The 13,459-nt window shown below is 35.4% G+C and overlaps 1 protein-coding gene across 1 annotated transcript; it reads left to right on the top strand.

The window, feature by feature from the left end:
• Window positions 1-9,738: 9,738 nt before the first annotated feature.
• LOC144237766 (olfactory receptor 5D13-like) lies at window positions 9,739-10,689 on the top strand. The gene has a single exon (XM_077771467.1). The coding sequence runs from the start codon at window positions 9,739-9,741 to the stop codon at window positions 10,687-10,689; it is 951 nt and encodes a 316-aa protein (XP_077627593.1).
• The last annotated feature ends 2,770 nt before the right edge of the window (window positions 10,690-13,459 follow it).

Genomic DNA, 13,459 nt, shown 5'->3' with positions numbered 1-13,459 from the left:
CAGTTTCATTGTTTTCTTTTTCTTTTTTCTATTTTTTAAATTTAAATTCAAGTTGGTTAACATATAGTATAGAATTAGTTTCAGGAGAAGAACCTAGTGATTCATCACTTATGTATACACCCAGTGGTCATCACAACAAGTGCCCATAAGATACCTAAGAATAAACTTAACCAGAGGTAGAAGATCTGTACCCTGAAAACTCTAAAAATCTTATGAAAGAAATTGAAGAAGACACACACACACACAAAATGGAAAGACATTCCATGCCCATGGGTTGGAAGAACAAATATTGTTAAGATGTCAAAACTACCCAAAATAACCTACCCGTCCAATGCAATCCAATCCCCTATTTAAATAACACCAGCATTCTTCACAGAGCTAGAAAAAGTAATCCTAAAATTTGTATGCAACCAGAAAATATCCCAAATGGCCAAAGTAATGTTGAAAAAGAAAACTAAAGCTGGAGGCATCAGGATTCCGGACTTTAAACTGTACTACAAAGCTGTACTCATCAAGACAGTATGGTACTGGCACAAAATCAGACACATAGATCAATGGAAAAGAGGACCTAGAAATGTACCTACAAATGTATGGCCAACTAATCTTCAACAAAGCAGGAAAGAATATCCAATGGAAAAAAGACAATCTCTTTAGCAATGGTGCTGGGAAAACTGGACAGCAACATGTAGAATAAACCTGGACCACTTTCTTAAACCATATATTGTTTTATTTTTCTTGGAGTTCACCCATTCATTATTGTCAGGTTTTCAAAGTTGTTGGCACCACTTTTTTCATAAAAGTTTTTTATAAAGTTGGAAAAATCTGTAGTTATGATGTTTTCATTGCTGACATTAGTTATTAGTTATTTGTGCCTTCTATCTCTCTTTTTTTGCTTGTTTAGATGTATGACAGCTTAATATTATCAGGTTTTTCCAATTTTAGTTTTGTCGATTGCTTCTATTTTATATGCTATTTATTAAATTTTTCTGTTTTTGCCTTTTAATTCTTTTTTCTTTCTTCTTTCTTCAGGTGTTTTCCTACTGAAAATACTTGTGACTCTCTCTGAAGGCTCTTTTTTCCTGTTTGTGGGAGTGCCTTCCATCCATGAACAAGCCATTGTGAAAGTGTCAGGCAGTTAACTTCTGCAGGAATAGCTCTCAAGCAATGGTAGTATATGGTAGTAGGAACATAAAGGTTCCAACTTCTTCATTCCTTGAGGAGGGACAAGTCTAAATTAGGCTTTACACAGTTTTCTAGGGGACCTCAGTGGGGCAGGGACCCAGTTATCCACACAAATAACCTGTTCATTTTGGGGTTGCCTCCCTTACTTAGTTACTGGTGCTTCCTAAGATCATCTGCCAAACAAACCACTTGCATCCAAATCCTTGTTTGAAGGTCTACTACTGAGGAAATCAACCTTGGACAGAATGGAAAACATCTTGGGAACATCTATAAGAGACATATGTAATAACTTTATAAAAAGAGCTCCTACTTACAGTAAAGTATAAAAATCCCAATAAGCATTTGCAAACATCTAATAAACACACATTAAAAATAAATTAAAACAAAGAGTAGGAATATGGATTAAATGAAACTTTCTTAAGTGCTGAGTATGATTGCAAAGTTGATCTAAGGTTTTTTGAAACTCTTTGGAAGTATGAACTCATAATTCCAGTTCTTGATATATAACCAATAGAAATGCATATACATTTGCACCAAAGATAGGGACAAGAATTGTAGTTCATAACTACATTATTTCCAATTGACCCAAACTGAAAATGACTAATACATCCATAAAAAGTATAATTTTTGGTTACATTTATTCAATTGGAGACTATATATAAATGAAAAAGAATAAACTGCTGATACTCACAACAACATTATGGAATTTCACAGCCATGATGTTAAGCAAGATGAATGCAAATATTAGAGTGTATAGATATTTTATTAACATAAAATTCATGAACAGGCAAAACTACTTTACAGTAATGTGTCAGAATAGTTGCTACTCTTGTAGGCTACTCACTGGGAAAACATAACAGATGCTTCTAAATGATATTTTGATAATAATCGATATCATGATCTTGTTGGTAGGTGTGCAAGTTTTTTTTTTTAAATTTAAACAATTCATTGAGTTGAACTCTTAATTTTTCACTTTACTGGATTTAAGTTCTGAGTAGGGAAAGGGTTAACAAAAAGCAGGGATAGATGAAGGACCCTCAGGCAGGCTGTCTGCAGCTGCCAGTGGGGTTTGGTGGAGGTGGGTGGGGGAGGATATCTTGCCATTTGCAACAATATGGACTGAGCTAGAGTGTATTATGCTAAGCAAAATAAGTCGGGCAGAGAAAGACAAATATCATATGACTTCACTCATGTGGATTTTAAGAAACACAACAGATGAACATAAGGAAGGGAAGTAAAAATAAGATAAAAGCAGAGAGGGAGGCAATACATAAGAGTTTCTTAAATACAGAGGACAAACTCCGGGTTGCTGGTGGAGACGTGGGTGGGACGGTGGGTAAGTGAATGGTGGGCATTAAGGAGGGCACTTGGGATGAGCACTGGGTGTTATATGCAAGTGATGAATCACTGGGTTCTACACTTGAAACCAATACTGCACTGTATGTTAACTAACTTGAATTTAAATAAATAAATTTAAATTATATATAAAAAGAAGGAGAAAGGCATTCTAGACCTGCCAGGTGCTAAGTGCCATGACTGGAGTCTCACAAATTGTTCTTGATAAGGTCCCAATAAAAAGTCAGACAAGAGTCCTTGGTGACAACCCAGTAGGGACCCCTCTCACTCGAGAATTTTAGTATTTTCACTCAATAAATTCTATTGCTTTGCTCACTCTCTGCTCCCATGAGATTCATTCCTTGACTCCATAAGATAAGGACCAGTGTCCCTCTCACCCACCTATAGCAGTTCTACTTCAATAAAAATATTCTGAAAGAATTTGGGGGAAAAAGGTAGATTTGGCGATGTTGTAGCTTAATTCTCTGGACATAGATGTCGAGACAGAATTTGGCATGCAATTTTCACGGGATACATAGCTATAGGAAGAAAAAGAAAGATGCAGAATGGAATTCAAGGACAATTAGGATTGTGGTACACCCACCAAAGTCCTGCCTTACCCTATGGGGGGCTTTGGCATACATATCATATATCAGAGTTGATCCCTTGGCCAGGTCCTATACCCATGCCTAATTTGTCATAAGGGCATGATGGCTCTGTAGAGCTGAGGTCATCCTTGGAGTTCACAGCTGGGAGAACGAATCCTTCCTCAATGAGGCATCTATCTGTATAGTGCAACTTTTTCCCACCACAACAAGGAGTGGGGAACCAAGGACTCTCACATTGCTGGTAAGCATGAAAACTAGTAGAATTACTTTAGAGGACATTTTGGTAATAGCTATCCTAAGAAAATATACATAGCAATATTGCTTCTGAGAATTTATACTAGAGACACGTTGAAAAACAAAGTAGAGGTATACGTTTGGATATTTTAAAAATATTATTTAGAATAGCAAAAGACTAAAGAATCTGAAATGCCCATTAATATGTGTTTGGCTTCTAAGTGATAGTATTTTTAAAAGTTTATTTATTTTCCAGAGAAAGAGTGCAAGTGGGGGAGGGACATAGAGAAAGGGTCACAGAGTTGACAGCAGCAAGGCCAATGTGGGGCTTGAGCTCATGAACCACGAGATTATGACCTCACTGAAGTCAGATGCTCAACCAACTGAGCCACCCAGGCACCCCAGTAAATGACAGTGTTTTTTTTTTTTTTAAAAAAGAACATACCATATAGGCATTAAAAATGTTAGGTCATTTTTATATGTACTTATATCACCAAAATAAAATGTTCCAGAAAAATTGAGCAAGAACCACACAGTAGTCCTAATTCGGCATCATTTATGTTAAGAGTATATTTGCTTTTCTCTGTAAATATGAACATATAAATGCACTATGGTTTCTTGATGACTCAAAACAAATAAACAAACAAAAACAGGTTAGTAGTTACCTCAGGTGGAAAAACTAATGGGTTTATGGGCAGAAGCATGTAGGAGACTTTTTAAAACTTATCTTTGGGATCACATTAGGAAAATGCATTGTGTACAGGAAAACATTTTATTTTTATCATATTTATTATCATAAATAGCTTTAATACAGAAATTGATGATTAAAAAATGTTGGTTTGGTCTCTCAATTTTATAATCACCAAGGTATCTGTTTCTGTATTTCTTTTTGTAGATTGATTGATAGATGCCTATATACACTGATATAAATACACATATATACAGATAACATATAGATACAAATATATACCAATATATTTTGTTCATTTCAATATTTACATATTTGATCTATGTATTTCAGATTGTAAATATATTACAAATATCAGTATGCTACCTTGAGAGCCAGATTACATTGAACCTGTAAAAACTGAGCTACAATTTCATTGAGATTCATCCTCACTCTTTTATTCCATAATTTTAGAAGAATTGCTATTGCCTTCTTTGAACTGTAATATGATACATCACTTCTGCTTCAATAATTACTTTAACCTTTTCTGACAATGTTCATACTCTTAACGTGTTTCATGAAATTATGAACTTTCCATCTATTTTCTGGTTTTAGTTATTCTGTTACTTATAATTAGCTTAGACTTCCAGAAATTTTCCATTGTGATATATTGTATACAGGGAGTTTCAAATACTACAGAGAGTTAATGGTTTGGGGAATGGTCCAATTTCTGCTTCTAATTAGTAACACATGCTTGGAATACTTACAATAACTCCCAGATCGTTAATATCCAGAACGCAATTATCTTTAAGAAAGTCACATTCTATGACAAGATACACATTAGAATCTCATGATAATTCCATTCGTATTTCAGGAAACGACTGAGATGATATGTACTGTTGCTTTGTAAATTGTAGTTGTAATTTGGAAATATAAATGGCTAAATCTGTATTATAAAATCTTGATTGTTTTTTCATTTCATAAATATAGCATACATAACAGAGCTAGACATTAAGTAAATAAAATACAGTGGGAGTTGAGAATGTGGGTAGGGAGATATACAAAGAAAGCAATCAAATCAAAGTACAACCTTAAGATAGTTGCTATGATGAAATATGTCCTTAGGCTGCTGTGATTTTGTAGGATCTCTTTACATGAAAAGATGGCATTTGAATCCTGACTCTTCCACATACCAAATTTGTTTATGGCCTAGAAAATTAGTTTTTTATGTTTAGTTTACTTGTTTGTGAAATGTATGCATTATTTGGAAATAGTATATAAGTTTGCATTCACTATATTAATATTTAAGAGTTTGAAAGTGCTCATTATTACTCCTCTATTTTCCCCAAAACCCACAGCCACAGACACTAAAAACAAAGTGGCAAATTGTGTAGCAAAATAATTCAAAGTGAAGGCAAAAGTTGATGTTGACTGGCTACTTGCTTATACTATTTCAGGTCTGGTGATAGTATCTTATGTAAAGGAGCAACGGTTGTGATGGTGGAGAGTCAATGAAATGGGCCCATTAATGTGAATGTTGACATAAAAAATTTTCTTTAATTTTTAACATTTACTTACTTTTGAGAGACAGAGACAGAGCATGAGCAGGGGCAGAGCACAGAGACAGGGAGACACAGAATCTGAAGCAAGCTTCACGTTCTGAGGGGTCAGCACAGAGCCTGATGTGGGTCTCAAACTCCTGAACCAGGAGATCGTGACCTGAGTCAAAGATGGATGCTAAACCAACTGATCCACCCAGGTGCCCCTAGTATATGTTTAAATTTTTAAAATACATTGTAAAATTTTTAATAATTTCCAACCTACAAAATAAATTGCAAAGATATTTCAGAGTTTCTATACACATTTTACTAGATTACTCATATTGTTAATATCTTATACTATTACCATGATGCATTTATCAAATGCTTCTGCATAGCAAAGGAAACAATAAATGGTAATAAAAAAAACCCGCAACCTACAGAATGGGAGAAAATATTTGCAAACCATACATCTGATAAAAAAAGTAATCTCCAATTCTTACAAGTAAGGAATTCACGCAATATAATAGAATAAAATAACCCCAAACGCACCAAAAAACCCCAAAAACTAATAACCCAGCTAGAAAGTTGATTAAACATTCCTTCTAAGATATACAAAGAGCCAATAGGTATATGAAAAAATTCTCGATGTCACTCAGTCATCAGGGAAATTCAAATTAAAATGATAAGATTCACCTCAAACCTGTGTGTATCTGTGTGTATGTGTGTGTGTGTGTACAAAAGGCAAGTGTTGGTGAAGATAATGAAGAAATTAGAACCCTTATGCACTGTTGATGAGAATGCAAAATGGTGCAGTTGCTATGGAAATAGTTATGGAGGTTCTTCCTGAAATTAAAAATTTAACTAACATGTGATCTAGTAATCCTTTTTCTGGATATTTACCCAAAAGAATTGAAATCAAGATTTCAAAGAGTTACAAGCATTTCCATGTTTGATTGCAGAACCATTAGCAATAGTCAAGATGCAGAGACAACCTAAATGTCCATGGACAAATAAATGGATAAAGAAAATGTGGTATGAATATACAGTGGAATACAATTCAGCCTTAAAAATAAAGGAAATTCCACAATATGTGATCACCTGGAAAAACCTTGAGGATATTACATAAGTGAAATAAGCTAGTTACAAAAATTAATTCCACTTATATGAAGTTATCTAAAATAAACTCATAGAATAAAAGAGTGGAATGATAGTTGCTAAGGACTGGGGGAAGGGAATAAAAGGAGTTACCAATCAGTGGTTATAAAGTTTCAGTTAAGAAAAATGAGCAAATTTGCTGTGCTAAATTGCATTTGCAGTCAATAATACTGTGGTGTACACTTAAAAATCTCTTAGGAAGGTAGATCTCACATTAAGTTAGTTGCCTTACCACAATAAAATGAAAAATTTTTAAAGAAGCGTTAGTATGTTATGATCATTAAAATCTAAACTTTATATAGATTCTTTATTTTTTTTCCATTAATGCCTTTTTTTCTTTTCTGAGGTCCATCCCAGGATAGCACCATTGCATGTAGTCGCTGTGTGTCCCCAGTCTACTTTGGTCTGTGACAGTTTTTAACTCTTCTCTTGTTTTTTCTTGACTTTGACAGTCCTAAGGAATACGGGTTGAATATCCTGTAGAATGCTTCCAAATAAGAGTTTGCATAATAATTTTTTCATATTAAGCTGGGATTATGGTTTTGGGGGAAGAATATCACAGACGTGAACCCTTTCTCACCACATCATACCAAGGGGTAAATGATATCCACATTATATCACTGATGATGGTCACCTTTTTCCTTAAGGTCATGTTGGGGAAGTATTCCACTCCAAACTTAATGTGGAATTTAATGCAGTTGAGTTAGTAACAGCTGTATGTAAATTGTTCTTTTTCCTTAGTTATTTCAAACTCAACAGTTCATGTTTTCTTTAGTTAATACACATTATTTCAATAATTCAATATTTAAAAGGTATTAGTTGAATAGATGTGGTGATGTAATTTATATCCCTAATGATTTAAAAGAAAATGCATATACCCCAAGGACACAGGGGACAGTGTTTCAACTAATTGTATGATTTGTGGCTCACTGAGGAATGCTCCAATTATAATTTTCTGTAATCTATATCTTCATTGTTATGGAGGCAGATATAAGACCCAGAGTTTGGCAGAGTTTAGATTGTGGATTCAGCTTTCAGGTTTTGTCTTTGTATTCCCAAAGATTTCTTATGTCCTGGGAACAAAATGCCATTTTACTGGTATACTTATTAAAATATACTACCACTTTATTCCAAACCTCAAGCCTGTTTCTATTGTAATGAATGTTTTATTACTAAGAAGAAAAATCCCTGAGATTCACTAATCATAAAAAAAAATTCTCTATAAGATAATCAAGAGCGTCCGGTTTCAGGTCAGTTCATTTCTCTTTTGGTAGCTTTCAATTTAGGTGTAAAACATGGAGCTCCAGCTCATATAGATTATTCCAAAAATTATACACGGCCCCTTTCTGTGTTCAGGGACCTTTTAATTTTCACTCATGAGGCATGAGCAATGGGAAAGTCACAGAAGACTATGAGGTATTTGTTGATTTTGTATTTCCATAGGCCTAGTCTTTATTTGAATACAAACCTAATCCTATCCCATTGGTTTATCTTTGATTTACCAAATCTTTGAAATGGCTAGGGTTGGGATATCAAGTCTTTTTCTGAATACCTTTTTGGTATTGACCTAAGAAGTGTGCCTAAAAGCCAGAACAGCAGTAGCAGCAATCTCCCTAATAAGCCAGGTTTCGCAAATATGTTCATACGTTGAACGGAACTCATTTATTAAAACAACCTAAACAACAATGGATGTTTACAATGTATCTGCCCAGTCCCCCTAGCTGTTGGACAAAAAAAATGCCAATTATGGATGCTGTAGGTGTGGGGTTGCTCGTGGTACATGGAAAGGTAGGCACTCATGTTGCTGTGTCTGGAGCTTGAAACTTGAGAAGATGGAACAGATTACCCATATAATTTTGTCACAGTCTTATGTCTAATTCTTGGTACCATTTGTTTTATGGGCTTACTGCTCTTACTTCCTTACCTTCCCCAAGTTTGCCTCACCATAGGACAGGGCTTACTTCTATTGGTTAAGAAAATGTGTAATTTCCATTGTACCATAGACCATATTTTGTATGGAACTATTGTTGATGAAAATAAGATGATGCTTCTGTTTCTCAAAAAATTATGCCTATAAAATTTAATTGTATGTTTATACTAGATAACTAATTAATTAATTAATTAAAATAAAACATGTTAAGCAAAATGTCAATGAAAGACCTACAAAATTACCCCTGTAGGCCATGCACCCTTAGTGGAGGCTTTGATGGAAGCCAGATGATTATTTCATGAATAAGAGTTTGTAATAGATTCTCAAGCATTAGGTGGATGGCACAAACTAGCACACGTGTTAAGGCTTATTCCTCTCATAAATTCCATGCATATTTAGTTCTGTACAATGCCTAGAAAATGTTAAGTATATAAAAACAATGAATACTAAGCATTATGTGGCACCATTTGTAGCAAGTGATCTTGATCCTTAGTAGAGTTCTTAGAATGATAACCATGTACTCTGTGCTTCTTTTCTGCCTCTCTTAGCCTTGTTTTGTACAATTTCTTTTTGTGCNTTCGCAAAAGTCAAAATCACCCAAAGAACTATTTAAATCAAGAATTGTGAGCCTGGGTCACCTGGGTGGCTCAGTTGATTGAGCACCCAACTTCAGCTCAGGTCAGGATCTCATAGTTCATTAGTTCGGGCCACACCTTGGACCCTGCACTGATAGCTTGGAAACTGCAGCCTGCTTTGGGTTCTGTGTCTCCCTCTCTCTCTGCCCCTCCCCTGCTCACTCTGTACCTCTCTCCCCCAAAAGTAAATAAACATTAAAAAAATTTTTAAAAAAAGGAATTGTGAGCCCCATCCCTGAGTTGTTGATTCAGAAAGCTGGCGATGGGGTTGGAGACTTTGCATTCCTAACAACTTCTCTGGTGCTCCGGCTGCTGTTGGTTTGGGGACCACACACTGAGAGTCACTGTTCTGTGTCAACTTCACAGAGCACATGAAGCCTCTTTCTTCTGTTTCTCTTTTCCATTCAGGTCTACCTTTCAGAAATAACTTTTGGTTCTTTATTCAACAGGGATGGTGATGTTATCAGAAGGAAATCGAAGTATCATACCCACTTTTGTTCTTTTGGGTTTTTCAGAATACCCAGTCCTCCAGGTTCCACTCTTCCTGGTTTTCTTGTCTATCTATATTGTCACTGCTGTGGGCAATTTAGGCATGATTATAATCATCAAGATCAATCCAAAACTCCACACGATCATGTACTTTTTCCTTAGTCACTTGTCCTTTGTAGATTTCTGTTTTTCCACTGTAGTTACACCTAAATTGTTGGAGAACTTGCTTGTGGAAGACAGAACCATCTCTTTCTCTGGTTGCATTACCCAGTTCTGTTTTGCTTGCCTATTCGGAGTAACCGAAACTTTTATGTTAACAGCAATGGCCTATGACCGTTGTGTGGCGGTCTGTAACCCCTTGTTCTATCTTACTACTATGACTCCAAAGCTCTGTGCTCTGCTGGTGGCTGGGTCGTACTCATGGGGTATAGTGTGTTCCCTGACACTCACATATTTTCTTCTTGCATTATCCTATTGTGAGTCTGGCATCATAAATAATTTTATCTGTGAGCACTCTGTAATTGTTTCTGTCTCCTGTTCAGACCCCTATATCAGCCAGATGCTCTGTTTTATTATTGCTGTGTTCAATGAGGTGAGCAGCTTGATGATTATTCTGACGTCTTACATACTCATTTTTATCACTGTTATGGGGATGCCTTCTGCAAGTGGGCGCTGGAAAACCTTCTCCACCTGTGCCTCCCACCTGACAGCCATCACCATCTTCTACGGGACCATCCTCTTCCTCTACTGTATCCCTAATCCTAACACTTCTCGGCTCATAGTTAAAGTGGGATCTGTGTTTTACACAGTAGTGATTCCCATGCTGAACCCCTTAATCTACAGCCTTAGGAACAAAGATGTGAAAGACACATTCAGGTTAGTTGTTGCGAAATCATTTTGTCCCTCAATATAATCTTGTTAGATTCAGTATTTTATTCCTGAAAAAAAAATCTGTTTTATTATGCTAGAGATTGTTCAACACCTGTAATGCAGTTGATGATTCAAATAAATTTTCAATTAACATATTTCAGTTAATATATTTATGGGAGGGCATTTTATGATTATTGGTTTTTATATACATTAATTTTTAGTGAAATATCTTCACACTTGTTGACCAAGACTAAAATAAAATTAAATTCTTCGATCATAATATTTTGCAATATTTGTAAGTTAATCTAAACTATTTTATCATATAGTGTGATTTTATATGTATGTTTCCAAAATAAAACTAATCACCAGTTCAACAAATATGTGCAGGCCTAGAATGGTTCCCTCGAATCACAATCAGGCCACTCATGTTCCAAAGCCGGCTTTAGCAGGCTGCTTTAGCTCCCTGCACCCTGTACAGTAGCGAACCTTTTGCTATTTGTTGTACTGAATGGCAGAAGCTGACTTTTACTCATGAAAATGTAATGGGACCCAAGCATATCTGGTTACTTAAATTTCAGCATGCATGTCATTATAATTCAATAGAGAAAAGGTGACTTTCAACAAGCAGGGCTCAGAACTGCATATCCCTACTGATAAAGGAATTGTAATTTTTACCTCATGCTCCATACAACCATTAACTTGAATTCAGTGAAATGGATCACAGTTCTAAATGTAAAAATTAATTCTAGAAAAGTTTAAACTAAAACACACAAAAAAATCGTTTTTCATTTGGGGCACAATTTTTTTAAAGATAAGATACAAATACAATGGATCCTCAAAAAACCGATAAAAAGAACTTCATCAACATTAAAATCTGTTGTAGATGTTTCTTGGTGGTAACAGACACTGTTAAGAAGTAAACCACAGGGGTGCCTGCGTGGCTTAGTGGGGCACCTGGGTGACTCAGTCGGTTAAGCATCTGACTTCAGCTCAGGTCATGATCTCATGGTTCGTGGGTTTGAGCCCCNGTGTGCATGCATACATGTTTGACAAAACATTTGTTTGTAGAATATATATAAAGCTCTTTATACTAAAAACAAGAAGACAAAGAATCTAGTTAAAGGTGAAATATTTAAGCAGATGCTTGACAAAACCAGGTAAATGAATCATCATCAATACACACATGAAGAGATAATAAATATTATTAATCATCAGTGAAATTTTTATTAACAACACTGAAATACAACTGCACATCAGTTAGAATGGCTAAAATAAATAAAACTGAAATATCACATATTAGTGAAAATGTGGAGCCAACAGAGCGCTGACACATTTTGGAAGGGGGTGAAACATAAAATGACTTTGGGAACAGTTTAACAGTGTCTTCCCATGTACCTAAACAATTCCCTTTTTAATGTATTCATCCATAAGAAATGAAATCCAACTTATTTATTTTAACTGAAATAAAAATTGTTCTCTCTAGTACATTCAATAATGGAGGAAATGGGAAAGAGTAGGAAAAATAGTGTGTGGGGGTTAATTTTGCTTTTTTATGATCTTTTTTGACTTTTTTCCTTTAAAAAGTGATTTTTCTTGAAGGAGTAGTTTGTCTTTCATGAAGAGCTCTTTCTATAAACCTATCAAGGATACAGAAGAGATGACAGGAAAGATATGGAAAGTTTTTTGTCACTTTAACATAGAAAAACTTAGATTTACATACATAAATAAAATATGCTACTATATATGCTTGTTAATATCATGTAAATCTTTTTTTTGCATTATGCCTTTGATAATCTTCTAATAACCTACATTACCAAGACTTAGAAAACTGTACCAGTGAGGTATAATCATCCTGTCATGTAATTGTCCTTTTGAGATTGGAGGTAAGGGTGAAGTTTGTTTATAAAAGATTGTTTTTCAAATTGTTATTAATTCTGAGAAAAGACAGATGCTGCATCCATGAATAAATGTTTGGTCAGGACAAGAAACCAAGTACTCTCGGCTATACATAGAGGGAGATTAGAAGAATGATTTGTCATAAAAGTCCTAGAAGTCTTGCTAATAGAAGAGGGGGAAGAGAGGTTTTCCTGAGAATAGCAAATAAACCATTAAAATCATTCTATGATTCATCCCTGTTCCTTGAGCGTGGCTGGCTTTTGATTGAAACCTAATGAGTATGTAGCTCCCTCAGATCTGAAAGTGTGCAGCGTTCATACTCCATACTTCTGGTGATGGAGTTTAGCTTTCTCTTCTTCAGCTTAATAGCCAGACAAATACTGTGAGAAAGGAGAGAAGCCTTTGTGCAAGGTCACAATTCTCTAGTGAGATATTTTTTTCTTAAACACCATGACATTTCCGTAGGACATTTCACCCTATCTCTCTGGCTCAGAGAGCCTCCCACAGCATGCTAGAACATAACAAATGCTCGGTAGGGAGAATGAATAATGAGTTTAAGTTTTCTTTACTTTTCACTTTATCACTAAATTATTTTTTAAGCATTAAAAAATGTTTATTTATTTTGAGAGACGGATGGAAAGAGAGGCAGAGAGAAAGAGAGAGAGAGAGAGAGAGAGAGAGAATCCTAAGCAGATCTATACTGTTCATCACAGAGCCAGACACAGGGCTCCATCTAATGAACCATGAGATCATGACTTGAGTCAACATCATGAGTTGGATGCTTAACCATCTGAGCCACCCAGGCACTCCCCCTACTAAACTTTTAAATAAACTTATCAAATAAATTCCCTGTGTCCCCACAAGTCACTGCCTGATTGTTTTCTCAGTACTGACCCTCTGCAAGGGCCAAACCTCCT

Source organism: Crocuta crocuta, unplaced genomic scaffold (assembly GCF_008692635.1).
Source record: "Crocuta crocuta isolate KB4526 unplaced genomic scaffold, BGI_CrCroc_1.0 scaffold1047, whole genome shotgun sequence".
NCBI classification, from domain to species: Eukaryota; Metazoa; Chordata; class Mammalia; order Carnivora; family Hyaenidae; genus Crocuta; species Crocuta crocuta.
The sequence above is the reverse complement of the archived record's forward strand: the minus strand, read 5'-3'. Positions and strand labels throughout refer to the sequence as shown.

What these genes read in the sequence shown, in the direction of transcription:
- LOC144237766 (XM_077771467.1), top strand. Translation starts at nt 9,739, where the DNA reads ATGGTGATGTTATCAGAAGGAAATCGAAGTATCATACCCACTTTTGTT.